The 27,949-nt window shown below is 42.3% G+C and overlaps 1 protein-coding gene and 1 non-coding gene across 2 annotated transcripts; both read left to right on the forward strand.

The window, feature by feature from the left end:
- The first annotated feature begins 2,814 nt into the window (after nucleotides 1-2,814).
- Cwf19l1 (CWF19 like cell cycle control factor 1) lies at nucleotides 2,815-26,991 on the forward strand. The gene is made up of 14 exons (XM_040744051.1): nucleotides 2,815-2,922; nucleotides 5,921-6,005; nucleotides 7,067-7,145; nucleotides 8,048-8,149; nucleotides 10,323-10,537; nucleotides 12,086-12,204; nucleotides 13,663-13,747; nucleotides 15,583-15,723; nucleotides 16,561-16,672; nucleotides 17,538-17,617; nucleotides 22,676-22,885; nucleotides 23,598-23,717; nucleotides 24,356-24,453; nucleotides 26,365-26,991. Exons 1-14 carry the CDS (start codon nucleotides 2,900-2,902, stop codon nucleotides 26,507-26,509), a joined length of 1,614 nt encoding a protein of 537 aa, XP_040599985.1. The 5' UTR covers nucleotides 2,815-2,899; the 3' UTR covers nucleotides 26,510-26,991.
- LOC121135654 lies at nucleotides 23,266-23,410 on the forward strand. The gene has a single exon (XR_005872755.1). It is a non-coding gene; the product is annotated as a small nucleolar RNA SNORA12 (small nucleolar RNA).
- Nucleotides 26,992-27,949: the final 958 nt, after the last annotated feature.

Raw genomic sequence — 27,949 nt, forward strand, 5'->3', positions numbered from 1 at the left:
TAGCCAACACCTTGAATGTGCCTACTCAAGTACTCAACCAAGGAGCTATTTCCCCAGCCCTTTTTATTTTAAGGCTGGGTCTCTTCTAAGGCAGTGGCTTTCAATCTGTGAGTCTTTGACAGCCACTGGGGTCAAATATCACATATCCTGCATATCATATTTATATTGACATTCATAATAGCAAAATTACAGTTACGAAATAGCAATGGAATAATGTTATGGTTGGGGTCAGCACAACATGAGGAACTGCAGTGAAGGGTCTCAGCATTAGGAAGGTTGAGAACCCTGCTGTGAGACATCCAACAGGCTTCATATTTTTGACCCACCTGTTTCAGTCTCCTTAGAAGCTGAGCTCATTGGCCTTTGCCACAGGGCTCAGTTTTCACTTGATTCGGATGTATGGGGGTAAGATGACATTCCTGACATCTGTTCCAATTTGGAAATGTGATATTCAAGATGTGTATGGGTGCCTGTGGTGGTCTGGATAGGTATGGCTCCCATAGACTCGTGTGAATGCTTAGCCCATAGGGAATGACCCTATTAGGAGGTGTGGCCTTGTTTTTGTGAGTGTGGCCTTATTGGAGGAAGTGTGTCACTGTGAGGGTGGGCTTTGAGGTCTTATATTCTCAAGCTATGCTCAGTATGGGACATGGTCTCCATCTGCTGCCTGTGTATCAGGATGTAGAACTCTCAGCTCCTTCTCCAGCACCATGTCTGCCTGCATGCCACCATGCTTTCTGCCCTGATAATAATGGACTAAACCTCTGAAACTGTGAGCCAGCCCCAATTAAATGTTTTCCTTTATAACAGTTGCCATTGTCATGTGTCTCTTCACAGCAATAGAAACCTTAACTAAGACAATGTGTGCTAGATGGGAGGATGGGGAATAGCATTCATATAATAAAGTGTTTTGTGACATATTTCTTACTAGTATCTGTGTAGGGAGGGAGATTGTGGGGAACTCAATGGCCTAAAGATATCAGGCGATAGGGTTAATAAAGAACCAGTTCAATTGGGAAGAAATGTAACCTTATTTTCAGGAGCATGCTATTAGCTAACAAGATGCCTGATGTTCTCAATGTCATCTCCAAGTGCGGTTGGAATAAGAATGGCCCCTACAGTCTCATGTATTTACATGTTTACTCACTAGGGCGTGGTCTATTTGAAAGGATTAGAAGGGCTATGGGGTGTGGCCTTGGAGGAAGTTTGTCATTGGAAGTAGGCTTTGAGGTTTCAAAAGCCCATTGCAAGTCCAGTGTCTCTCTCTGCCTGAGGATCAACTACTCCATCACTGTCTGCCATGCCTGCCGCCATGATGATAATGGGATGAGCCTCCTAAACTGTGCACAAGCCCCACTAAACATTTTCTATTACAAGAGTTGCCTTGGTCATGGGGTCTTCTCAGAGCAGCAGAACACTGACTACCACACTAAAAGAGATTGTTTCTCTTTCCACCTCTCCTGACTGCTACAGACATCACCATTTATCCTTATTCCTTTCATTTAAGAAAAGAATTTTGTGTGTGTATGTTTTGTCTGCGTGTATGTATGTGTATCACATGTATACCTGGTGCCTGTGGAGATCAGAGGAGGATGTTGAATCCTCTGGAACTGGAGTTACCAAATGGTTATGAACTACCATGTGAGTGCTTGGAATGGAAGCCAGGTTCTGTGTGAAAGCAAAAGTGCTCTTAACCATGCAGCCATCTCTCCAGCCCCTGAAACTAGAATTCATGTGAATATAAGGGCCCCACTTAAAAAATTCTCTTTCTCATTATTCCTACACTTAGAATGTGTTAAGCTATCTTTAGCTACCTTTCATTCCTATGGATGAAGGTTCACTTTTAGAATAGATTTGAATCTACAGGAACAACAATTGCAACAATAATACAGAATTTCTTTCTTCTTTCTTTCTTTTTTTTTTTTTTTTTGGTTTTTCGAGACAGGGTTTCTCCATGGCTTTGGAGACTGTCCTGGAACTTGCTCTGTAGATCAGGCTGGCCTCGAACTCACAGAGATCCGCCTGCCTCTGCCTCCCAAGTGCTGGGATTAAAGGCATGTGCCACCAACACCCAGCTGTTATACAGAATTTCACAGACAAGTTTTCATATTTTACTATTTTATCAACTCTGAAATCATTAGCTGTTCAAATTGATAAATTATCCTATCTTCAAGATTCAGTCTTGAAATTCACTCTTGGATAGTGCTGTATTATCCAAAAAGTAAGTAAGAAAAAGGGTTAAGCTGCCAATAAAGCAGAGGTATTAGTACGTATGAGGCAAATAATTTGATATCTCCCTTCCCCAAAAAAGCATTGCAGAAGCCGGGCGTTGGTGGCGCACGCCTTTAGTCCCAGCACTCGGGAGGCAGAGGCAGAGGCAGGCGGATCACTGTGAGTTCGAGACCGAGTGAGTTCCAGGACAGGCTCCAAAACAACACAGAGAAACCCTGTCTCGGAAAAAAAAAGCATTGCAGAAATTGTGGGAAAAAAAAAACAGATTGAGGTTTTATTTTGTTTTTTACTTTTTCGATACAGGGTTTTTCTGTGTAGCTTTGTAGACCAGGCAGGCTCGAACTCACAGAGATCCGCCAGCCTCTGCCTCCCGAGTGCGGGGACAAAAGGCGTGTGCCGCTGCCCGGCTCCAGATGTTCCTAAAACAAACAAAAGGAAAACAAAACAAAACATACTACTTTTCTTTTCTCCACTTTCACTTTTTCCAGTTTCCCTTTTAAAGTAAAACCGCTTATAGACTTTGTCTCTCTGCACGCCCCGTAGATAGGTGATTTCTCATTGGCTGCTCTTCGTGACGTCTTATTTCCGCGTCCCGGCGTTCTAACCTTGAGCGCGTGTCTGTGTTTCCAGGCTTGGGTGGCTGGCCCAGCACAGGCTTTAATCAGCGATGGCTCAGCAGCCGCTGCGTGTGTGAGTTACCTTGCATCGGGAGACTCGGGAACCTAGTGGGGAAAGGAAAAAGGGAGAAAGGCGGGCGTGGAAGCTGGGGACGTTTCCTAGACCGGAAGGGGATGACGGAGGGGAGGTCTCGGGGCTGCTGGGAGCTGGGGCTTCCTGCTCTCTTGCGGTTTTTGCAGCCTAGGGTCTTCAGAGTCTCTCGAAGAGATGAAGGCTTGCGGAGCCAGACTTCCATTTGCCTGCTGTACATCATCTCCGTTTCACTCCTCCCCTCGTGGCGTTTATTGATTAGCGAAATACCTGCAGACATCGGGCGCATTGGTATTGGCAGTCAGGGAAATCGTTGCCCCTGCGCCGGGTACTTCTGTGCAGTGGCCGGTTAGCGAAGGTGGGACTCTAAGACTACTGAGTAGCCGCAGTGTGTCGTGCATGCTGCCGAGCGTTGCACAGATGGGTTCCTGCCGTGATAGCCGATAGTCTCGACCAGAAGAACAGGTGTCACCGAATGCAGAAATGCAGAGAAAAGGTGGACGGTTCTGGAGGACATATAATGATAATTAGCTTAGTGGAAGGAGTTAGGGGTGTCCTGAGAAAGTGAAGACTTAACTCTGGTAAATATTATTGTCTTCAACCCCGAGAAGTCGTTGACATGTTTAAAAGCTCCTTAGCGTGACCCAGTTTTCGTTGTGGCAAGTGATCCTGTTGAACGGTGGTAAACAAATCAGCCAAAGCAGAAGGAAGGTAGGATTAGTTAGAGTGATGGCAGAGGGAAGTTCAGACACTGATGGCTTGTTAAGCGGGTATAATCAGTAGGGTGATGTTTGGTTGTGAGGAACTCCCACTGTACGGCCACAGTCTTAAGTCATTGGGATCAGAAGACACTGTGAAAGGACCCACACCAGATAATGAATATTGATTGTGCCTCCTAGAAATTGATAATCAACGGGGCCTGAAAAGATTTCTAGAGGTGCTTAGAGAATCAGATTGTTTAATGGTTATAAAAGTTGGTTCTGAAATGGCACATGGGTTTTGGAGATTTCGAGAAAGAGTGGCTTTCTCAGCTCACCAGGAAGACTTCAGAGATTTACTAGGCCTTGATGAATGGGAAAAGCTTTGAGGATGGGCACAGTGGACCTATTAGGACTGAGAACTTTCCCAGAGAATAGCAGAGACAGAGAGTGATCTGTTGACAGTTTGGGGAGAGCTCAGCTAGGAAAACTTAGAGAAAGTACTAAAAAGACCTGAAGGAAATTTTCTGTAGGAAATGGGCGCCTTGTAATGGTTCTGAGGAAGGAGCATCAAACTGGCGGCTGCATGTTGAGTGAATAGACAGAAGAGAAGCTATGGAGGATCTGTAAAGTACCTTGTGTCCCAATGGAGGATCTGTCAAGTACCTTGTGTCCCAAACCAGATAACTAGTTTGTCTGATTCTGCCTCTGCCTCATTATAACTCCCAGTTGCTCAGCCTTATTTTCCTCCATTCCTGCTTCTCTCCTTAGTTTGTGTTCAGACTCTTAAGTTTCTTATCTGTTTTTCTCTTCCCTGTTCCCATTGGTCATTGCCCTGTTTTGGTTATAGTCAACCATTCTCCAGACCATAATTCACTGTTATTAAAAGTCTTGATGAAGCATGTACAATCATATCATTACCATATCATAATGATCCTTGGAAATGTTTAGTGGTAGGAACAGTAAAAGAACACCAGAGAGACTATACTGACAAAGCAGTAGAAACTGTAGTATTTTGAGCGAAAAGACATTAAGAAAATAAGTAAGGGCTGGTGAGATGGCCCAGGGAAGAGGCACTTCCTGCCAACCCCATGACAATCCCTGATGACACACATGGCGGCAGGAGAGAACTAACTCTCTGGTTGTCCTCTGACCTTATGTGAGCACTGTGGTACATGTATGCCCTCCCCAATACAATACCTCCCGAAACGTAAAAACAAACATAAAACTATGTAAACCAGAATTTGAAAGTCAGAACTTAGATGTTGGGACAAGTCACCTCACAGCTTGCGGTAGTCTACCTAATCAACCTCAGCTCTTATCACTTTCTCTTTCCAGCCCTGTAACACTGTTCTCACCTCCCATCATAGCGTCTTCCATATACATTTATGATCAGAGAGTCCCTTATTGTACACTCTCTGAGACTCTAAATGAAACTTCCTCCTGTTATAATTCTTTTTTTTTGTTTTTTTGAGACAGGGTTTCTCTGGCTTTGGAGGCTGTCCTGGAACTAGCTCTTGTAGACCAGGCTGGCCTCGAACTCACAGAGATCCGCCTGCCTCTGCCTCCTGAGTGCTGGGACCAAAGGCGTGCGCCACCAACGCCCGGCTCCTGTTATAATTCTAACATGACCTTAGGATAGTATTTGGTACAGTGAGCTTTGCATGGTGTAGTTGTTCAGTTTGTGTTTACTAAGTGATGACTGGAGCTGTATAGTTGGCACAGCATGGAAGCAGGAGAATAGAATGGTTATAAAAAATGTTTGGGCTGGGTGTTGGTGGTGTACGCCTTTAGTCCCAGCACTCGGGAGGCAGAGGCAGGCGGATCTTTGTGAGTTCAAGGCCAGCCTGGTCTACAGAGCGAGTTCCAGGACAGCCTCCAAAACAATACAGAGAAACCCTGTCTTGAAAAACCAAAAAAAAAAAAAAAAAAAAAAAAAAAGTTTGAAGAAAAGATTTACTTGGATTCTGATTAAATAAAGGATTTGTTGACTCCTAGTGGCTATGTTGGTGATAAACTTGTCCATAAATCTTGGGAATGAGAAGGAGGTGGCTCAATTTTGAAGACAGGAAGAACTAAGTTTTAGATATGGTGAGTTGGAGGTGTTGGTGAGATTTCCAAGAAAATCCACCTGGTAGCTAGTAATCATTAAAATGCACCAAGGGTAGAAAATACTGCAGAGCCTGTGTCATATCTCTAGTCCAGAAGACAAGTACGTGAGTACCAAGCCTAGCAGATCCTTTTGTGTCTCCTGAATTGCTGTGTTTATCTCTTGTTTGCAGCTTGGCTTGTGGAGATGTTGACGGAAAGTTTGATGTTTTATTCAACAGAGTTCGTACAATTCAGAAGAAAAGTGGGAACTTTGACGTAAGATGACCATGTTAACTGACACTTTACTACTGTAGTCAGACATTAAAGTGTGGGATCCTTTGTTAATTTATGATTGACTCTCCATTTTGCTGTTAGGTTGATTTTTTTTAAAATATGAACTTAGTAGCAATGTACTGATAGGAGAATGGAGAGCGATTTACTGTCCATTTCGTTATACTGTTTGAATTTCAATCTTGTTACTTTCTTACTGTACCAAAAACCAAACCAAACAAACTGAACAGACCTAGCCAGTTCTGACACCTGGGTTTGGTAAGCACAGATCTACTTCATGAGTGTGTGCTAGGAATTAAATCAGGTGACAGATTGTGCAAACGCTTCATGAAAGAAAGAACTGGGAATGAATGTTGTATACGGTTGCCAAGTAGATTGAGTTCGTAGACTACAGACAGCATGGTAGATGCAGGGAGAATTTGTTCATTGTGTTAAAGGTTAGTAAAAATAGTGGGTAGCAAAAGTGGCATTGTTATGCTCCATATTTCTGAAATCTGATATTTAAGTTTTGTATTTCACAGAGGGATTCTTTATTTATTTATTTAAAAAATTTTTTTGTTGTTTTTTTTTTTAATGAGACAGGGTTTCTCTGTATTGTTTTGGAGGCTGTCGGTCCAGCCCGGCCTTGAACTCACAGAGATCCGCCTGCCTCTGCCTCCTGAGTGCTGGGATTAAAGGCGTGCGTCACCACCGCCCGGCAGAGGGATTCTTTAAATGTCTGTTTTAATACCACTGTGTATTCCAAAGAAGGAGAAGATTAAAGAGGCCCTGAGAATCTTTGGAAAACACTTAAATTCTGCCTTCTCAAAGGTCATATCCTCCTCTCTCCTCTCCATCCCAACTTAGATTTTATTGTCAGTGCATTGGAGTTTAATAATCCATAGAAATATCAGTTAATTAAAGATGGTTTGAAATTCTACAAATTAACAAAGAATAAGTGTTTGGTTTGAGGCTACTAAATAGAGTAATTAACTGAATTAGTCAATAATGTAATGTTTAATTATTTTTTTTATTATTCTCATATATGTTTTAAAAACTCATTTTAGCTGCTGTTGTGTGTAGGAAATTTCTTCAGCTCTACCCAAGATGTTGAGTGGGAGGAGTATAAGACTGGCAAAAAGAAAGGTACAGAAATTATTATTTAATGTTTCTAACAAAATGTCAGGGGCTGTAGTTGTTGGATTGATTTTCAGATATTAGTTGCTGAAGATTTCTCTCATGTATTGGTGAGCATAGATGCTCTCGGAGAGTTTCTCTTGTCCCTGGTGGTGTATGCCTGTGGTGCTAATACTTGAAAGACTAAGGTAGGAGTATCATAAATTCATAACCAGCCAGTTTGGGCTACATGGCTAGACTGTCTGATGAAACAAAGTAATGAAGAGTGGTATGTCCCTCTTGAGCTCTGCTTTGAGCTGAAAAGAATGCATATGTATAATCTGTTTTTTTTTCACATTTTGAATTTTGTTCAGTTTCATTCTAATCTAAAAAAATACTCACAAGAAAGGAATAAGTGCACTAAGCCAGCCCTTTGATTGTTTTCAGTTTAGTGCTTTTTTATCAAGTGCTTTTAAAAAATATTTTAGAAAAATATTTCTTTTTATGTGCATTGATGTCTTGTCTGTGTGTGTGTCTGTGTGAAGGTACTAGATCCTCTGGAACTGGAGTTGCAGCCAGTTGTGAGCCACCGTATGGGTGCTGGGAACTGAACCCATGTCCTCTGGAAGAGCGGATAGTACTCTTAATTGCTGAACCATCTCTACCAGCCCTGTCAAATGCTTTTATTTTAGGCTGTTTTCTTATATATTCCTTGACCATCTCCTTGAAGATATGATATATATCATTTAGTAGTCAAGCCACGAGGTTGGATTAGGACTCCTTAGTGGTGAACATGTTCTACATTTGGGGTGGCTATGGAAGGGACTCACAGGCTCTTTATTCTAGCTGTGACTATTTTACCTATTAGGAAACATTTCTGGAATTTCAGAGCAATCCAGTAACTACATGGTGTCATGTGTTTCCCTCAATAGCTCCTATTCAGACATATGTGCTTGGTGCCAACAACCCAGAGACAGTACAGTATTTCCAGGACACTGATGGGTGTGAATTAGCTGAGAACATCACTTACCTGGGTGAGTTACTATTTGTTGTTTGCAATGAATTGAGTAAGATTCCCAGGATCAGCCTCTCAGGAGGAGTGTGTGTTGATTGGGTCCTTCTGCCATTGCTGCTTGAGAAAATAAGGAGTTTGTTTGGTTTTTCCTCCAAGTCTGCATGTGTACCCTTTGGACAGTGATGTTTCTTCTTCATTGTTTCTCTCCTCCCCTCAATGTCCTCGTGTTCCTAGAGCTCTGTACTCACTTTTCAGTCCACTAGAGTGACCAGTGCCTTGCCCACAATATACGGAGCATTTAAGATGTACATTGCGTTCAGATAAAAGAAAATCTGTCCTTATTGTAGGGCTTGCTGCATGCATATATACACCTTCCTCGCTGATTTGGCCAACTAGCTTCAGTCTAAGGTTTGGCATCTCAAACTTTTAGTGTTCGTCCTTGGGCTTTTTCATTCCTTTTGTCTTTTTTCCTATGTCAGGGCCACTGTAACTCTAGGTTAACGCTGTCCGTAGCCCCTTGCAGTTCTCCAGTGTCAATCAAAGCCATTGCCAGGCCTTGCATTTCTCCAGTGTCAATCAAAGCAATTGCCAGGCCTTGCATTTCTCCAGTGTCAATCAAAGCAATTGCCAGGCCTTGCATTTCTCCAGTGTCAATCAAAGCCATTGCCAGGCCTTGCTGTTCTCTGTGTCAATCAAAGCCATTGCCAGGCCTTGCTGTTCTCTGTGTCAATCAAAGCCATTGCCAGGCCTTGCTGTTCTCTGTGTCAATCAAAGCCATTGCCAGGCCTTGCTGTTCTCTGTGTCAATCAAAGCCATTGCCAGGCCTTGCTGTTCTCTGTGTCAATCAAAGCCATTGCCAGGCCTTGCTGCTCTCTCCGCACTCTCTGCTGTTAGTTTACCGTCTCCTGGATCATTCAGTTCATTATCTTCTACGACGGTTCCGGTTCCTTCGCGCTTCTTTGTGGTCTTGTCTCGAAAGCGTCTGTGTTTCCTTCGTTAGAAGTGTCCTGCTCCACCTTCCCGCCATACTTCGTCATCACCTTTATCCTCCATGCAGTGTGGCCCCCGGAGAAGATTCCAGTTTCTCCAGTCGTATGACACCCCTTGAGGCAAATTGTTGAGAGGAACATTTTTTATATGATTTAAAATTTATTATTATTATTTGTGTAACTGGAGATTAAACCCGGGGTCTCACATATTTGCTAAGTGTGTGATCTGCCACGGAACTGTCTCTATAGTCTCTGTGTTTATTGTTTTTAAATTTTTTCATCATTATTAGTTGTGTGTGTGTGTGTGTGTGTCTGTGTCTGTGTCTGTGTGTATGCGTGTGTGCACACACTCTCATTTGCCACAGTGCAGGTGTGGAGCTCAGAGGGCAACTTTGTGAGTTGGGTCTCTTCTCTCCCCCTTATGTGGGTCCTAAGACTGAACTCGAGTTTTTAGACTTGCAAAGCAAACACCTTTCCTTGAGCCACCTCACCAGCCCTGCTTATTGACTTTTAGCTACAGTTGTGAGACAGACATTTTGAAATCCATTTGTTAATGATATGAACATGGGTCTGACTTGTCACAATCAGTGTGCTTTTTTGATTTGTATTAAGAAAAACCCTGCTGTATTTGTCAGCCCTTTTATTAGGTGAATTCCACTGAGCCCTGTCTTTCACCAGGGGTCTTGTTGGTGGACCTGTGCTAACCTGATGCACTGCAGCTGTGTATAGTTGGATGTTCTTTCTAGAATAGATCTGTTAGTATAGAATTTGGGGCACTATAAAGATGAAAAGTAAAGCTGAGAAGAGGGTCAGGCTGTTGAGGAAGTAGAGTGAGGGGAAACAAGGAGATGATGGTATTTGGTGAGAGGCTGTCATCCGAGTGGGGAAACAGGTGCTTGAGGACAGTCCAGTGTGCAGACATCAGCTTGGAAGAATCTGAGAGAAGGGTAGGAAGCCGCCACGTAAGAGCTGTTCATACTTATGGAACTGGGATTGTGTCAGAACCAGGCAGTCTGGACCCCAGCAGCCTGGTGGGGCTGTGGCAGGGCCTAGTCTCGGCAGCCAGGTGGGGCTGTAGGAGCTACCCTCCTCCAGGAGGGTAGAAAGGCAGAGAGCCTGGAGATGGAGGCGTGGGGAGAGAGTAAGCGGCGTATTTCCTTGTGCAGTTTTGACTACAGCGCGTTCATTTTTCTTTGAATCCAGGTCGAAAAGGTGTCTTCACTGGAAGCTCGGGGCTGCAGATTGCCTATCTCAGTGGGACAGAGTCCTTGGATGAAGCAATCCCGAGTTATAGTTTTAGTCCCAAGGACGTGTCTTCCCTGAGAACAGTGCTGTGTTCGGCCTCCCAGTTTAAGGGTGTTGATATCTTGCTCACGTCCCCGTGGCCCAAGTATGTGGGGAGCTTTGGGAATTCCTCTGTGAGTAGTGCTTATTCAGTTGAAAACTTTAAAGCAAATTACACTGGCTTAAGTTGGGCTTTTAGCATTTTTCTCTTTATTTTGAATATTTTAGCTCTTAGTACCTTTGACTAGAAATATTTTATGAAAAACTTTCAAGATTCTGAAAGCTACATCTATGGACAAAAACAGTTGATCTCATAAAAACATAGTTTAAAAAAACGAGATTGCTGAATCTTATAAATGAATGGTTCCTAAAATTATTCCTCTATAAGTATCTTCCCTTTACCTATTTCTTTATATATCTGGCAAGTTTATTAATTCTCAGTGGAAAGATTTACAGCTATTAGCACATCTCCAGTTGCACTTATTTTCCCCTTTCCATTCCAGATTTTTTTTTTTTTGGCTATCAAAATATATTTTAAAATTGGGCCATTGTAAGTTTGAGTCTAGTAATGTACCTATCTACAGATGGGAACAGGCTGCTGAATACTAAGTCTCTGTTAGCAACACTAATATGGCATGCCCTAGAACCTGTCTAAGCATTCATAGTCTTGAGAAGGGGCTGCTACAAATCAACTATGACAGATAGACCTGGCCTAATGGAGACCCTGAAAAGGTTGTGTCAGGTCAGAAGCCTCAGCTGGGCCTTAGTGGGGGGAAAGAGAAGACTGAATTGGAGAATGAACCCTCCTAGTAGATTCAGAACTGTGAGTGATGTTCTAGAATGTCCTGTGTGTATCACTCCTTGCTGACTTAGCATTTAAGCATCCCTGACCATAAAAGTCAGCAAGATGCCAGGCACACTCAGGAGATGTCAAAAGGAGGAGCCACTGACGTCACCGTCTGCCAGCCCATGGTTACTCCCCTTGCAGAAAAGAAGCCCTATTCTGGGGAGAGCTGAAAGTCAGCCCGGGGTGACAGGGGTGGACACTTTAGACAAAGTTTATAAATAACCATATAAGGTTTGTTTGTTTGTTTGTTTGTTTGGTTAGTTTTTCAAGACAGAGTTTCTCTGTGTAACAGCTATGGCTGTCCTGGAACTCGCTCTATAGACCAGGCTAGCCTTGAACTCTGCCTCCTTAGTGCTGGGGTTGAAGGTATTTATAAGCTTTTTAACAAAGGTGTGGTTGTACCACTTCCTTGACTGAAACAAAAGAAAGGCTTATGTGCTTTTGAGGCCCTTGGATGTTTGCTGGACACTGGCAGCTCTGAGTGCTAGTGTTTAGGTTCTGCACTGACCATGACTCTGTCAGATACATAGGTGCACTGTGAAGCATATTTATGGAGACATAATTTATAAGTTAGGGAGAGTCCTGTCTTCAAAAGAGCTCTTAAAGTGTGTTTTAGGGGTCATTATGGAGGGATTGCCTTATCTTGTACCTGCTGGTTTCCAACAATTGTGCTGTTTCTCTTATTGTACTAGTCCAGTATTTTCATGTGTTTGATCGCTCTGGGTATGCAGTTCACTGCAAATCCTATTTGAAAGATATTTCAAAACACTTTCTTGTTTCTTTGCATTTGCTCATAATTACTGAGGCTGTGGATAACCGAGTTCCCATTTACTAGGGAGAAGTGGACACCAAAAAATGTGGCTCAGCTTTGGTCTCCAGTCTTGCTTCAAGCTTGAAACCAAGGTATCATTTTGCTGCTTTGGAAAAGTCTTATTACGAGAGACTCCCGTACCGGTGAGTAACATCTCAGGACTCTTCTCTGCAAACTTCCCATATCTTGATCACTTTTAGCCATACATCTTGGTTCCTTCTAATGCTTAGGCACCAAAACAAGTGATTGATTGTTTTAGCTTTGTTTTTGTTGCTGTGGTAACTAATATATCATGGCCAAAAGCAATGTAAGGAATAAGGGGTTTATTTTAGCTTATAATTCCAGGAGAATTCATCATGGAGGGGGAAGGCATAGCATGGTAGCAGGATCAGGAAGCTGACTGGCCACATGTTACCTATACATAGGAAGTAGAGAAAGAAAGACCAGGAAGTAAGTAGACTAAGACTATAAACCTTTAAAGCCCATGTCATGCTTCTTCCAGCAAGGCTCCACCTCCCCAGGTTTCCCCAGTAGCACCACCAAATGTTCAAAAAAGCACAAGGGCCTCTGGAGGACATTTCCCATTCAGACACCACACTCATGAGTCATTGGTTTTCTCTGACTTTGTTTCCTAACTTGAAGTAGAAGGAGTTAGACTGACAATAAGACTCCTTAAAGATTCAGGGTCTACCATTACAATGCTGGGTGACCATTGTAGACCATTAAGTCTGCTTTGTTTCCTAACTTGAACTAGAAGGAGTTAGACTGACAATAAGACTCCTTAAAGATTCAGGGTCTACCATTACAATGCTGGGCGACCCTTGTAGACCATTAAGTCTGCTTTGTTGTTGTCTTGGGGGGGTTTTGTTTTGTTTTGGTGTTTCGTTTTTTGAGAGTGTCTTTCTATGTAGCCCTGGCTGTCCTAGAACTTACTATGTAGACCAGGCTGTCCTTGCACTCACAGAGATCTACCTGCCTCTGCCTCTCAAGTGCTGGAATTAAAGGCATGCGCCACCACCGCCTGGCTCACACTTTAAATCTAGGTTTTAGAGAAGATGTGTAGTATTTGTCTTTCTGAGTAGTTTATTTCTCTTAATGATTTCTAGTTCAGTCCATTTTCCTGAAAATGTCTTGCTTTTGTTTTTATTTGTGGTTGGGAATTTTGTATGTGTACCATTTTTAAAATCCATTCATGTGATGCACAGTTAGGCAGTTCCTCTATTCCAAGTGAAGAGTATAGCAGTAACCATGGGTCCATGGATATACACATTGTTTAAGTAGAAGCCGAGTGGTACATCAGGGTCCTATGGTGACTCTGACTTTGGTATGTGAGATGCCCGCTAGTGCTGTACCGGCAGCATTTAAGGATTCCGCTTTCCCCGCCCCTCACCACCATCTATTATCCTGATTAGGATGACAGGAAAGAAGAAGGAGGAGGAACTATTTGAGGGAAGGAAGAGAATCAGGGCAGCTGGCAAGGGGGAGGGGCATGAATTAAAGCAAAGTATAAAGATTCACATATGAAAATCCATGATGAAACCCATTGCTCTGTAAAATGAGATAAAGTGACTGAGATCTGTTATCTTTCAAATACATTTTAGAAATCATGTTGTTCTACAAGAAAGTCCACAGCATGCCACCCGCTTCATAGCACTGGCGAATGTTGGGAATGCAGAAAAGAAAAAGGTAAAGATTTAAGTGTTTGGTTACTCTTCATTGCTTGGGAAATGGTTTCCTTTGGTTTGGCATTCAGACCTTCTGGCCTCCAACTGAAGTTCCCAGCAGCTTCAGGGATTCCTTTCTAAAGGCAGGTTTCCTTGAGTGCTTTCTAGGAGGCCTTAGAGAAAGGCTCAGTGGAATGTGACAAAGGAAGAAATGGTGTCCTTCTGTCCATATCATGTGGTTGCCTCTGGTGTTACATCCTTACTTGCTTCCAGCAGCTTCATTGAAATAATAAAGTCCTCTCAGGAATATTCTTAAAGCTTGGTACAGTGGCACATGCCTTAAATCCCAGCACTCAGGAGGCAGTGCCATACAGATCGCTGTGAGTTTGAGGCCATCCTGGTCTACATAGTTAGTTCCAGGCCAACAAAGTTACATAGTAAGACTCTGTCCCAAAAACAACAGCAACAGCAAACATAACGAAACATGTATGTATGTTAATTAGCGTTCCTTAGCTTTTTGAATTATTAGTTATACTGGAATCTAGAAAACAGTGCAGATGATGAAAGAAAATAAAGCAGCAAAGTAGGTTGTATGTTTCACTTGTCTGGGAGTGTTTTCCTAATGCTAAAAACTAGACTGTTGACTGAGATAGCTAATATCAAAGTAGTCAGTTCATTGAGAAAATAGAATAACCTTCCTCTCTAAGCTGATTGTTTTCTATAGCATGTTATCGACCGTGTTTAAGAGATAAGAAGCCTTGAGCTTATTCTCTGTTTTAAGCTTTGAAGCCCATTCTTGACAAGTCTAAACTGTCATGTTTTAAGCCGACTCTTCAGGCTGAGCAGTGCTCAGTCTCAGAGATGTGCAATGCAGCTCATGTCTTAGTCAGAAGCGCCCAGTTTTAACTTGACAAGCACCATTCATTTCAAAATTATATTCAGTGTATATCCTTAAATAAAGATTTATTATGTATACATGACTGCATGTATGCCTATTTGACAGAGGAGGACACCAGATCTCATTATAGATGGTTGTGGGCCACCATGTGTTTGCTGGGAATTGAACTCAGGACCTCTGGAAGAGAAGCCAGTGCTCTTAACCTCTGAGCCATCTCTCCAGGACCCCCACCCCGACCCCCATGTATACCCTTAACAGCTGTGTATGTTTTTCTTTTCTGCTTTTCTGTACTTTGACTGGATAGTATCAGTATAGTATCAGTTTTTACTAGTACAGTTAAATGGAAGATAGTGTATCCTTTTAACTTCATGTTTCATTTCTATATTTTGTTGAGGTAAAAATGTATTTATTTATGCCTAAAGTTTTCTATCTTATGCCATTAGCCTATATATGAATTGCTTTCTTGTTTGCTACTAGTCTCCAAAGGGAATGAATCAGTGTATGTAAGAATTGTGTAGTGTCAGAGAGGGGAAAGCTTACTTTGTTCAGTTGAAGTGTTCATTAAAAAGATGAAAAGGAGTGCCATGATTCTGTTGACAAAGTGCCCATAAACAAAAGCTACAGTGACAGCAGCAGAGTTTGTCTTCAAGGCTTATAAAACAATTCCCTCTGAGCCTTGTAGGGAGGGTTGTGGCTGTTCCCTTATTCAGGTGAAGGACCCGGTCTGTCTAAGGTCTGGGGCTTTGATTTGGTGCTCACTACTATTCGGGCCCTCATTAGCCATTGTAGAGGCCACTGGACTAGCATTTGCTCCACTGCTGTGTATTCCCAGAGCCACAAGCAAGCAGCCTTGTGGCTTTACTTACGCCGGAGACTTTCTGTGAAATTGTCATCATAACCTGGGTTGATCACACTGAGACAACAGTGTTTTCCTAACGGTACGCTCTTTTGTTCTGGAGTATCTTTATGCATTCAGTATTGTTCCCATGAAGCTAATGGCTGCAGCAGAACTGGTGAAGCAGCCTCCAGATGTCACCGAGAATCCTTACCGAGAGACTGGAAAGGAAGCAGCTGTAGGAAAACACACTCCTGCTTCTCAGGTGAATTCTGATTGCGGGCTGGGATTCAGGGCCAGGTTGTCCTCTGTAGGTATCCTTTTTCTGGTTATAGTTTCATACATCAAACAAGTTCAGTTTGACTCAATGTTTTCAGATTATCAATCATGATGATGTTTAGAAGATCCTAATAGATTGTAATTGAGATCAACTTTTTAATTTTATTTTGAGATTAGCAGTTCAATGTTGAGTCTTTGCTAAGTCAATTCATATTATTTTTCTTGTCTGAAGTGGGTTATTCTCAGTTTTTCAAGCAAGGGTCTATTGGTAGCAGAGATTTATGATTTCTAGTAGAGAAATTTACTTTGAAGAAGTTTCTTAGTAGCAGACCTTTAGAAATTAACTTTTCACTAAAGCAAGGGCATTCATGTTTCCTGTTAGGGTGCGTGGTCTTCTTTTCGTGGACCTTTCTGGCCACTCAGAACCACTCTGCTGCCTGTCCTCTTTACCTTTGTTCCTAATGTCTCTTTGGTTGAAGTTGGACCAGACTTGTTTCAGCTCTAAAATTTTAGGGTTACTCCATGTCATTATAGGGAGAGAGGAGAATATGTAATTGGGTTCATATTGCTCTGGCTCAGGGAAGAATTGCTCTATATGTTATCTTTCAGAAGAGGTAAATGTGGTAGTGGTTGGATAGGTATACTGAGGTACAGGACTGTGAGTCCAGGCGTCAGAGGTGGAAAGATAGTTCTCTTCCCTAGAATATTCAGGGCAGGGCTGAGTGACATAGATGTGAGTGACAGGAATGTTCCCTTTTGTTTGGTGGTCGTTACTGTGTAAAGGCTAGCTGAATAGCATATTCTTCCCCACTGGCCATTCCAGGAAGAACCAGCCTGTCAATTCTTCTTCGATTTGAATGAAAAGCAGGGAAGGAAACGGTCATCCACGGGCAGGGATAGCAAGTCTCCTCATGCCAAGCAGCCACGCAAGCCTCGTAAGTACCTTGGTCACCTCTGGCAGCAGTAACCTTGGGGGAGGGGCCTTGTCTGGAAAGTAGCATTGCTAAGAGCATCTGCCAGCAAAGAAATATTTTATGGAGTTATTAGGAGCAAAGTGAAAATAAACTAGTATAAAAGTGGCCTGACTTCGAGGTTGTTTGAGACTCTTCCTATGAGAATATAGAAGAAGTTCCTTTTGTCTCTGTAAAACATGGTAGAGTGTATAAAGCTGATGTGAGTCATAAACTAATAGAATAATCAACTGAGAAGCAGGACTTTCAGGCTAGCTTTCATTGAGACCCTCTTTTCTTCACCGTTATTTTAAAGAGGTGAATGTGACCTTAGGAAGGTCAACCTGTGGTTATGTGGCTAGCTGATGTCATTGCTGGGACTAGAACCCAGGTCGGTGTTCTCTCATTGTAGCCTCTTGTCAGCTGCATGCTGCTTTAGCCAATATGTGATGATCTATTTGTGTCACGTACCTGTGGACGATCATCAATTCAGAGGGTTCCAATAGTGGTTTACTTTCATTGAAAATGGTGCCTGGCGTTGGACATTCACAATGAGAAACACAAGTCCAGCCCTCTGGGGCAGTCTTTGCAGTATGTGTAGATGAGACAACGAGTTCTTTATTTCAGATTTTTAGTTATTATTGTTGGTACGTGTGCGTGTGCACGCATGCTTCCATGGTGTGCCTGTGGAAGGGAGAGGATAGCTCCCTGGGGTGAGCTCTCTCCTGCCACTGAGGCATGGAACTCAAGTCGTCAGGCTTGGGGGCAAGCTCTCTTACTTGTTAAGCCATCTCGCCACCCACAAGGATAAATTCTGTATGGTGATTACGTCTGTTTCTTTCATATGAAGCTCAGCCTCCAGGACCTTGTTGGTTTTGCCTTGCCAGCCCTGAAGTGGAAAAGCATTTAGTGGTCAACATTGGCACACATGTAAGTTACTTTCATTGATAGGTAGCAGAGAAGAAAATGTCTTGGTTTTTACTAACTGCATTGTGTATGATCTGCTTATGAAATTTACTCTTTCTCCTCCCCCTCCCTCCGTCCCTTGTTCCTTCCTTCCCCTCTCTTCCCCTGCCCTCCTTTTCCTCCTTCCTTCCTCCCCTCCCCCAGGGTCTCTCTACATAGCTCTGACTGTCCTGGAATTCACTGTGTAGAATAGGCTGGCCTTAAACTCACAGAGATCTTCCTGCCTCTGTCTCTAAAGTGCTAGGATTAAGGGTGTGTGCCACCACTGCCTGACCTCTATGGCTAACTAGTAAGAATAGTTAGGCAAGCTTTATTTGTTAGATCATAAACAAAATATCACATTTACCCATTTAAGTGTATAATTTCTTGATATTTTAGTAAGCTTATTAAATTATGTAACCATCATATAATGAGGTTTAGATGCCAGGTGCAATAGTACACACCTTTAATTCCAGCATTCAGGAGGCAGAGGTAGGTAGATCTCTTGAGTCCTAGTTCTAGTTCATAGCAAGTTCCAGGACAGCCAGGGCCACACAGAGAGACCTTGTCTCAAAGAAAGAAAATATAAAATAAAGGGTTAGAACATTTACGTCAGTTCAGTAAAATTAGACACATTTACAGTAATCTCAGTTTCCATCCTCAGCCTTGGCCACCACTTGCACACTTTGTGTCTTTTTAACTGAAATCATAAAATACATGGTTTTTGTGTCTGGCTTTTTTGACTAGCATCATATTCTTAAGGTTCATTCGTATTGTAGTTCATGTATAAATGTTTTATTCCTTTTTCTTGACAATTAGTGTTATACAGTCAAACTGTTTTTTTGCTATTCATTTATCACTTGATACCATTTTATTACTCTCAGGAATAATGTAATATTCGCATGTGTTTGTGAATGGAAAGCATGAAATCATGTTTATTTTGGCAAATTTGTGTTTAAACTTAAAAGATTTTTTGTTTGTTTTTCAAGTCAGAGTTTCTCTGTGTAGTTCTGGTTGTCCTGGAACTCACTCTGTAGACTAGGCTGGCATCAAACTCAGAGATTTGCCTGCCTCTGTTCCTGCCTCCCAAGTACTGGGATTAAAGGCATGCACCACCACCACCCAGCGATATTTGATTTTTAATCGTGTATGTGTTTGTTGGTATATGTTCATATGAGTGTGGGTGCCTGAGGATTCAGGCCTTGGGGTCAGCCGGAACTCCAGGAAATTGTGAGGGCCTGCCATGAGTGTTAGGAACTAGGAACTGAGCTTTGGTCCTCTACAAGAGCAGTGTATGTTCTCAACTGCCAAGCTCTCTCCAGCTCTATTGTAACCTTTGAAGGAACTGTCAAACTGATTTCCACAATGACATTATTTTATGCTCCCAGCAGCAACATCCTGAGAGTTTTGGTTTTTTTCACATCCTCATTAATACTGCTTAAAGTCTTTCTCTCCCTTTCTTGATAGTGTTGGAGACTGAACCAGGGTCTTGTATTTTTGGGCAAGAACTCTGCTATTGAGATACATCTTTAGCCTGTTCTCTGCCTTTGTGATTATGGACTTATTCCCTGGCTCCCTGTATAGGATGAATCTTCCTATATTTCTTAGATTCATCTATGATCCTTGGAGTATTGGCTTTCTTAATTTCTCACTGTTTTAAATATTTGTTTTCCCTGTTTTAAGTAGTAGAGAAGGGAGTCATGTCTGACTTATATACACATACTAGATCTAAAATGTTGATATTGTTAGCCCCGTGTTGTGGCTCATGCCTCTAATCCCAGAACTCAGGCTGAGGCAGAAGGATTGTCACAAGTTCAAGACTACATAATCAGTTCTAGGCTAGACTGGACTTCAGAGTGAGGCTTTGTCTAAAAATTACAACAAAACCACTAGGAACTGAAGTTCATTAAGCAAGTTCATTTAAAAAAGACTAAAGTGATAAATTTCATTTGGCAGTCAAGGATTTTATTAGTCTAGGTTCTCTAGAGTAACAGGACTTATAGAATGAATCTGTCTGTATATATCTATACATACCCGTGTGTGTGTGTGTGTGTGTGTGTGTGTGTGTGTGTGTGTGTGTGGTATTAGAATGACTTACAGGCTGTTGTCTAGCTGTTGTCTAACAATGGCTGACTGAATGGAAAGGTCCAAGAATCCAGTAGTTGCTTAGTACATAAGGCTGGCTGTCACAGCTGGTCTTCAGTGTACACTGGAATCCCAAAGCAATAGGCTCTAATGCCAGCAAAGGCATTCCTTTCTAACATGAGGAGAGCAAACAGACAAAAAGTAAAAGCTTCCTTTTTCCATGCAGAAGCTGTGACCCAGATTAGAGATGGGGTTTCCCAGCTCCAAAGATCTGGATTAAAGATCTAGATTATAGCCATGTCTTTCCAGCTGAAAGATCCAAATTAGAAGTGGATCTTTCTACTTAAAAGTAAGCAGAAACCCTCACTGGTGTGCCCTCCATTTTTGGGTTTTAGTTAATTTCAGATGTAGTCAAGTTGACAATCACAGGTATGTAGCTTTGTAACTATATACCATGCCTAATGCTTCTAGGATAATGATTTTAGTCACATGATTGGAGTGCATTGAATCAGTCTGTGGAGCTGATGGCTCTGAGTGTGGTGAGTAGGCTAGACAAATCCCCATTGAACATCATGTGTCTCAGGGAAGTCATTCAGTGTCACATTTCTCAGATACTTTTCCTTAGGGGGCTCAATTAGACATTAAATATTCAGGCTCTGTAACGATAATTGTCTTTTCCTTTTACTTGCTGTGAAGCCTGCTTCATCACCAGAGTTACAGTTGCCCTCCAGCCCCCATGACTAGAATTGGATTTTCTCTGGGCTTGCTTAATGTGTAGTGCTTCTGCAGACAGGGGTGGGCATCTGGGTGTCTCCCATTTGGGCTTCTAAAGGTGACGTTCCTCAGTTCATCCTGACAATCTTGTGGCCTCCTGCCAAACACCTGGAGAATTTTCACTTCTTTTCAAACTGAGGAGGCCCAGAATCTCCTATTTATGTTTTGCATCTTAATGATTGGCACACTGTCTAGGGAAGGTGTTCTCTGTGGATGAGTGCTGAGATCACGTTTGCTTGAGAGGGTTTGACTTTTTAGGTATGCCCTTCAGATCAGCTTTGGTCCTTCCCCTCACTGGACTACTTTATGCCATGCTTCTCTCTCACAGCCTGTGGTGAAGCAGGATTTCAACTGCCTTTTGTTTGGGAAGCCTTTAAGGTTCAAGAGCTCCCAGTAGCAGATGAGGGTTGGGGTGGGTGGCTTGGCCTTATGCTTTTCCAGACCTCAGGGAGAAATGTCCTCTCTTTTCTTTCAGTCTATTCCCCAGGAAATTGGCCTGGGAATGGTGAAGGAAACCTGTTCCTCTGTCTGAAGTCAGCAAAAGACAGTAGTGCTTTTGACCAAGCCCTGAGTGGAAACCCACAAGAGCATTGTGTCCTAGATTAGTGCCTGCCTAGTAGTCAAACCTACATTGCTCTGCACGGTCCTCTTTCTGGGCTTTTGAGTCTCTAGGAAAGGGCTCGCAATCTCTTCTGCAGCCATTCTTCTGGCTTTTCTTTTATTATACATCCTCTTGGCTCTCTCTTCCTATGCTGTGATGTCCTTCCTTGGGGATGTACACAAAGGATGCTGATGGTGTGGCCACAGGCTGGGAAAGGGGGAGTCTGCTGAGTCCAGAACAACTATTCCAAACACATGTATCCTACAGGAGGAACGTTCATTTATACACTTGTACATATAGCATACATTTATACATTGTTAGAGATCACTCAAGTATAGAACAGCTGGAGAGAGCTCAAAAGCACAGGGACAGATTGGGAACGTGGGTTTACAAGACCTGTAGACACTGCATTAGAGGCATGGGCAGCTGCTTAGGCTAGACTTTGAATATATCACAGTATAAAAGTCCATGTTCCGGGTAGTGACCTGTGACAGAAAGAAAAGGCTAGAAAACAAAGGCTTCTAGGGTAACCTTTTTAAACATAAGCAATAAAAAGTGGGTATTAGTAAAAACTTTTAATGCCTCTGAGGATTTGGGGAGGGTGTTTTTTGGTTATTGGTAATGAGGCCCCTCTGTTACTTAGGCTGACCTTAAGTTTAAGATCCTCCTGTTTTAGCCTCTTGAGTAGGTAGAACTCCGAGTGTGTATCACCATGCCCTGCTCCTTGAGGTGTTGGTGAACTTAAGTCCTCTGGGAAATCAGCTGTGGGTGTGTTTAGTTCTCTGTTGAATAATGAAGAATGGGCGTGCATTGGTTTATAGTCTGTTTTATGTACCTGTGTATTTGCATGTGTTGATATTCCCTGGTCCTTTGCTTGCTCACTCAGAGCGTCTTCAGTTCAGACAATGGCTGTTAGAACAGTACAGCATTCTTGATGATTTTGGTTTTGTTTATTTGTTATTGGTTTTTTTCCTGGACTGAGGCTGGACTTCTACCTTTTTTGTTGTTTGATTTTTGTTTTTTGAGACTGGGTTTCTCTGTAGCCCTGGCTGTTCTGAAACTTGGTAGGTAGACTAGGCTAGCCTCAAACTCAGATCCACCTGCCTCTGCCTTCTGACTGTTGGGATTAGGGCATGAGCCACTTCATCTGATTTACATTTTTATTTTATTTTTTTTACTTTAAACACTACAGTATAGTGTTTGGTAATGTCTGTCTGTCTAATTTATTTACATTCCAAAAAGTACTACCCATGAGCAGCCAGTACTTTTAGCCACTGAGCCATCTCTCCAGCTTCTGTTCTAACCAAATCTTTCCAAATATAATTTTTGTTAAGAACATCTTGGGTTGGGTGTAGTGGTACAGGGCTGTTGTCCCAGTACTTGGGATGCTGAGTCAGGAGGATTGTGAGTTTGAGGCTGCCCTGTCTAACATAGCAAGATCCTGTCATTCTGTGAGACTGGGGATGACACGTCTTGAGCATTTGCTCCTGTATGTCAGGCTCACTGTGTGTGTATAAGATTTTCTGTCTGGAAGATCAGATGTGTAAGTAGGCTTGCTGTCTTGCTTTGTGATTCTTCTCCAGTGCTACCTTGCCCTGGCTAAAGGAGGCTTATCGGATGACCATGTCCTCATCCTGCCTATTGGACACTACCAGTCAGTTGTGGAGCTTTCGGCGGAGGTGGTGGAAGAAGTGGAGAAGTATAAGGCTACCCTGAAACGCTTCTTTAAGAGTCGGGGGAAGCGCTGTGTTCTGTTTGAGAGAAACTATAGGAGCCATCATCTCCAGCTTCAGGTAGGTGCTATCTGCCCAGGAACTTGGAAATCACTATGGGGACCTTGAGATTGATAAATACTTAAATAATTATGACCTCAGTATTGAATTTAATACTTAGAGCATTTAATTTTATTTTCATGATAATATTCCAATCGTGGTCGTTTAGAGGGCTGGGAGTATCTCCTGATAATCCCAGAGATTTTATAGGGAAGTTCATACTGGGGGTAAGTGGCTAGCAGGATGTGTATGCCCTGTTTAGAAAGAGTGGGTGGTTAAGAAAGGTTCCGAGGCAGGTAAAAACATGGGCTGTGGAAGTCCAGCATGATTGAAGGCTTAGAGGTAGGAAGCAGTTTCCAGCTAGCATGGGCTGATACTTTGGCAATTGAGTGCTTTGTGTCTTTAGTGGCAGCGTCTTTCTGGCACATTTGTTAAGTGTTCAGATGGGCCTGACTCTGCCACGTACATTATGCAGGAGCCGGCAAAGTCTTAGAGACAGAGAGTCTCTCTTGGGAGTTTCCTGATGACAGATCGGCTCCCATAAGTGACTGGTTCTCATAAGTTTAAGTCCTACAGCCAGGCCGATGGAGGCCGTTTGGCTTGAGGAGAATCTATGCTGAGGGGTGTTCTTCACAACCCCAGTGATGAATTTGCTACTCCTCTAAGACTTTAAAGACAGCTTCTTTTGGAATCAGGACAAAGAGTTTCTTGTGTTCCTCCCACACCAACCCAGGTCATTCCTGTGCCCCTCAGCTGCTGTGTTACGGATGATATTAAAGATGCCTTCATTACCCAGGCACAGGAGCAACAGATAGAGCTGTTGGAAATTCCAGAGCACTCAGACATCAAGCAGGTGAAGCAGGAACGGGTGGTGATGTTGAGGGAGGCGTTAAGATCTGGGTTTGGTACCAGAATACAGAATGTTGATAGGACTAGAGATGAAGACATCGTTATAATGAAGTCTTAGTGGTTTCCTAGGAAGAATAAGGGATTAGACATTTCATAGCTAGAAAGATGGCTCCGTGAGGACTTGAGAGTGTGATCTCTAGCACTGGGACAGGTGCCTGTCGTCCAGTCACTGAAGAGGTAGAGACAAGAGGATCCCAATCTCTGGCCATATTGAAAGGCTGCGGCCTCAGTGAGAGACCCTGTTCCAAAGCACAAAGTGGAGAGAATTGGAAAAGTCACCTAGTGCCATCTGGCCTCCACAGGCATGGGGATTCATCTACATATGTAATCACAAACATGGGAATAGGCACGCACATATGTAAACACACATGAATTAGACAAAGAGATTAGACACATCCTAAAATGGGAATTTAGAAGGATGGGTACCACTGGGAATATATTAGCTTTTTAAACTCTAGCTCCTGTACTGTCTCACTTTTTTTTTAAATTTCTAGACCAAATTCTTTGCTAAATTACAGTTTATAAGAGACAAATGAGCTTTTTAGCTGTAATCTTTGTCTCATACAACTCTGTTCACTTCAGATTGCACAGCCGGGAGCAGCATATTTTTATGTTGAACTCGACACAGGAGAAAAACTATTCCACAGAATTAAAAAGAATTTTCCTTTGCAGTTTGGAAGGTTTGTATGTTTTCATTCTACTTAGTATATTTCATTAGAACCATAATAAACACACAGTCAATGAAAAAACAACTAGGGAATGGTCCTTCTCCAAGAAATTCAACAGTTTTGGAGCAGGTCAGTGTTACAGTCATGTGATGTAGAATTTGAACAGTACTGAGGTGATACATGCTAGTAGTTTTTCTTTTTGTATTAGACAAAAAAAGGGGAATTGTGGTGATAGATTATAGATTGCCTGAGGATTCAGAAAACAAAGTTAGCCTTAAGCTATAGAGATCAGGCAGTGGTGGTACACACCTTTAATTCCAGGACTCAGCAGACAAAGGCAGATGGATCTCTCTGAGTTCAAGGCCATCAGGGTTACATGAGATGAATCAGTCTAAGTGTAACAGAGTTCATACCTTTAACCCTAGCATTAGAGAGAAGTAAAAGATAAGAGCAAGGTCTTCAGTAGTCAGTCTCAGCCACGTTGAGGAGAGCACAGCAGTCTGAGTGAATCTGAGGAGCAGTGAAGTCGGGAGCAGTCTGAGGATTGCCCCTTTGGTCTGAGCTGAGGTAGAGTAATAGCTAGTGGCTGGCTGCTTTGCTTTTCTGGTCTTCAGGCAATCTTTAATAAGTCATAAATAATATATCACCACACAGCACCAAGATAGAATCTTGAGGAACATTGTACTTTAGAAACTCAGAGAAGAAAGGACTCATTTCTGCTATATGTAAGATCCAAGAAAACGGACTGAAAGTGAACTTAGAGATAGCCCAAAGGGAGAGCATTCCTGGTGGAATAAAGGACTACCACTGTTGGGTCAGACACTGGCAAGAACTTCACATGCATCATCTCACTTATCCTTCCAGTTCTGTTGTTTACATCCTGTTATCCCAGTTACTGGAGTGAAGAATGATGCTCTCAGCAGTGCCCGCAGAACTTCATACAAACGTGAAAATGCTCTGTGAAGCTGCACTGACACAATAATCCCAAGTTATGTGTAGCTGTTGGATACTTGAAAATGGGACTGAGGAGCCATATAATTGATACATTTATACTTAATAGGGAAAATGGTTATATCTTCATTTTACATATGAAGAAACATGCTCAAGGCTTGCCAGGCAAACCAAAATTTGAGTTTAGATCCTTTGACTTTCAGTGGACCACTGTGATTCATTTTCATCTTTTTATTTATTGTATCTTCAAAGTTGAAATGAGTCACAATTGTTCCTACTATATTAAAATAAAGTAAAAGTAAAAATATAAACCATTAGAAATTAGAAGCTGCATGTATATGCATCTGTGTAAATTGTTTTCTTCACATTGAACCTCCCTCGGTGCACTCATACAATTGAGAGTTGCGTAGAAGGATAGAGTGGAGGAATTTAAAGTGAGAATGGGTATATTGTATCTGAACCATGCCCACAGCAAACTCCTGTTTAGTCCAAATGCCAAAGCTGTGGTTTAAGACAATATGTAACAGCTGCTGGGACTGTGCTTTGGTTATATGGCTTCTGTACTGTGCCAAATCCTATACGGGAGGCGCTCTTGTAAGTCAACCTGCAATCAAGGAGAAGAGTCATAGATATCAACTAGCACGGCTTGGAATGAAATTCAGTCTCTGATTTTCCTGAGGGCCTGTTGTCTAGTTTGTATGTGGTGTTCTTTCCTAAGTACTAGTATTGTGGTTCCGGGTTTTTCTACAAAAGGAGGAATAAATGGGGTAGGAGAGGTCACTCAGTGTGGCAGTGATTTTGATAGATAGGATGGGGAGATGTGAGTCAGGGCCAGAGACCAGTGTGAGTGGTAAGAAATCTGCATACTCTTTATGCTGCTATTAGATCTGGCTGGCTGCAGAGGAACAGAGAGTGGGTGAGTTCAGTTTCAGTTACCACTGGCATTTTCTCTTCTGTGTACTCTCTCCGCAGGGAGGTGCTGGCCAGTGAAGCCATTCTCAACATTCCTGACAAAGCTGACTGGAGGCAGTGCCAAATCAGTAAGGAAGAGGAGGAGACACTGGCTCGACGCTTCCGGAAAGACTTTGAACCTTTTGACTTCACTCTGGATGACTAGGCAAAGGGAAAGGCACTTTATGAACTTCACAGGAAATTGTTACAGCCTGTTTTTAAAATGAAACTATAGTCTCCCATGGGGGCTGCCTCCATATATTCCCATGGAAACTGCCTACAGCAAGAGGTCTAGGATTGACTTTAGTTATTTTTTTAAAGATGTCATTCTGAGATGCAATTGTATGTTAAAAGAGTGTCTGCTACATATTTCTAAGAACAGCTATGTTTGTCTACATCTTCACAGACTTAAACCTTTGAGGTTGGGTATGGTTGCTCATGCCTGTAATCTCACAAATTGAATAGTTTTGGCAGGAGGATTGTTGTGAATTCAAGGCTAGTCTAATGTATATAGCAAGTTTCAGGCCAGGCCAATCTGGGCTGTGGTGTGAGACCTGTCTAACCACCCACCCGCAACCCCACCCAAAAACCAAAAACAACCAACCTCAAATCTTGTAAATGATTAAAAGGGAGTCATTTTCTAAGGTTGATAAATGTCTTATATTGCTTATCACACTGAAATGAAATTATGTGTGTGTGTGATAGAGACAAGAGCTTTATGCCTAGCAGTTACTCCAGAATAACAGGCAACTCGGTCTGCGTAAGGGAAATGCATGGCTTTTGCTGCTTTCTCGCAGCATCATGCTCACATAAAAGAATCCATTCCATCTTTCAGATATTTAACTCTGATATGCTAGGAGTTTTTCTAAGTTCCAAGAGTATATCCAGTGAGTGCCCTAACATGGTGCCTATTATCATAGAGTTTATAGTCTAATTGGTAAAGGAAGTGGCAGATTTAAGAAAATTAGGTTTTCATTGAATGTATTGTTCTAGATATTGGAGTTCTCCAATAGATTGCTATTAGATACTTATGAAACCCATGCAGATCGGGATTGGTGATGGGGCTTTGAATGCATTTTAGATGTTCAAGATAACCGAGTTATCTGACAGATGTGTCCAGAGTGCTGTTAGATGTAGCAGATGTAGGTTGGTGATAGGACTTTACGTATCGTAGTGAAATTACAAAATAAAACAGGGCAAGTACCATCAGTTGCAACCTAAAGATGAAGGAGACAGTGGTCCAGTGAACAGTAAGTCCATTGAACAGGAGCCGTGTGACCATCAGAGAAAGCTGCATATCTGAAGCCAGAAGAGAACTGTCCTGCCTTCTTTATTGGCCACTTAAGGCCCAGATTCATTTTCACTTAGTTCTCACAAAAATGTCTTGACCTCCTTTTCACAAATAAAAGAAAAAAAAAGTCAGTCTAGGAAACCTGAAGAGTGTGGGGCCTGGGACAAACCATTCTACAATTAAACATAATAAAAGGTCAGGCCTTTAATCTTAGCATTCAGCAGGTGGATATCTGAGTTTGAGGTCAACCAGGGCTTTATAGACCCTGTCTCAAAAAACAAAAATAAACAGGTCAACAAACCTTGAGTTACGTTT

Source organism: Mesocricetus auratus, unplaced genomic scaffold (genome assembly GCF_017639785.1).
Source record: "Mesocricetus auratus isolate SY011 unplaced genomic scaffold, BCM_Maur_2.0 Super-Scaffold_4256, whole genome shotgun sequence".
Lineage (NCBI taxonomy): Eukaryota > Metazoa > Chordata > Mammalia > Rodentia > Cricetidae > Mesocricetus > Mesocricetus auratus.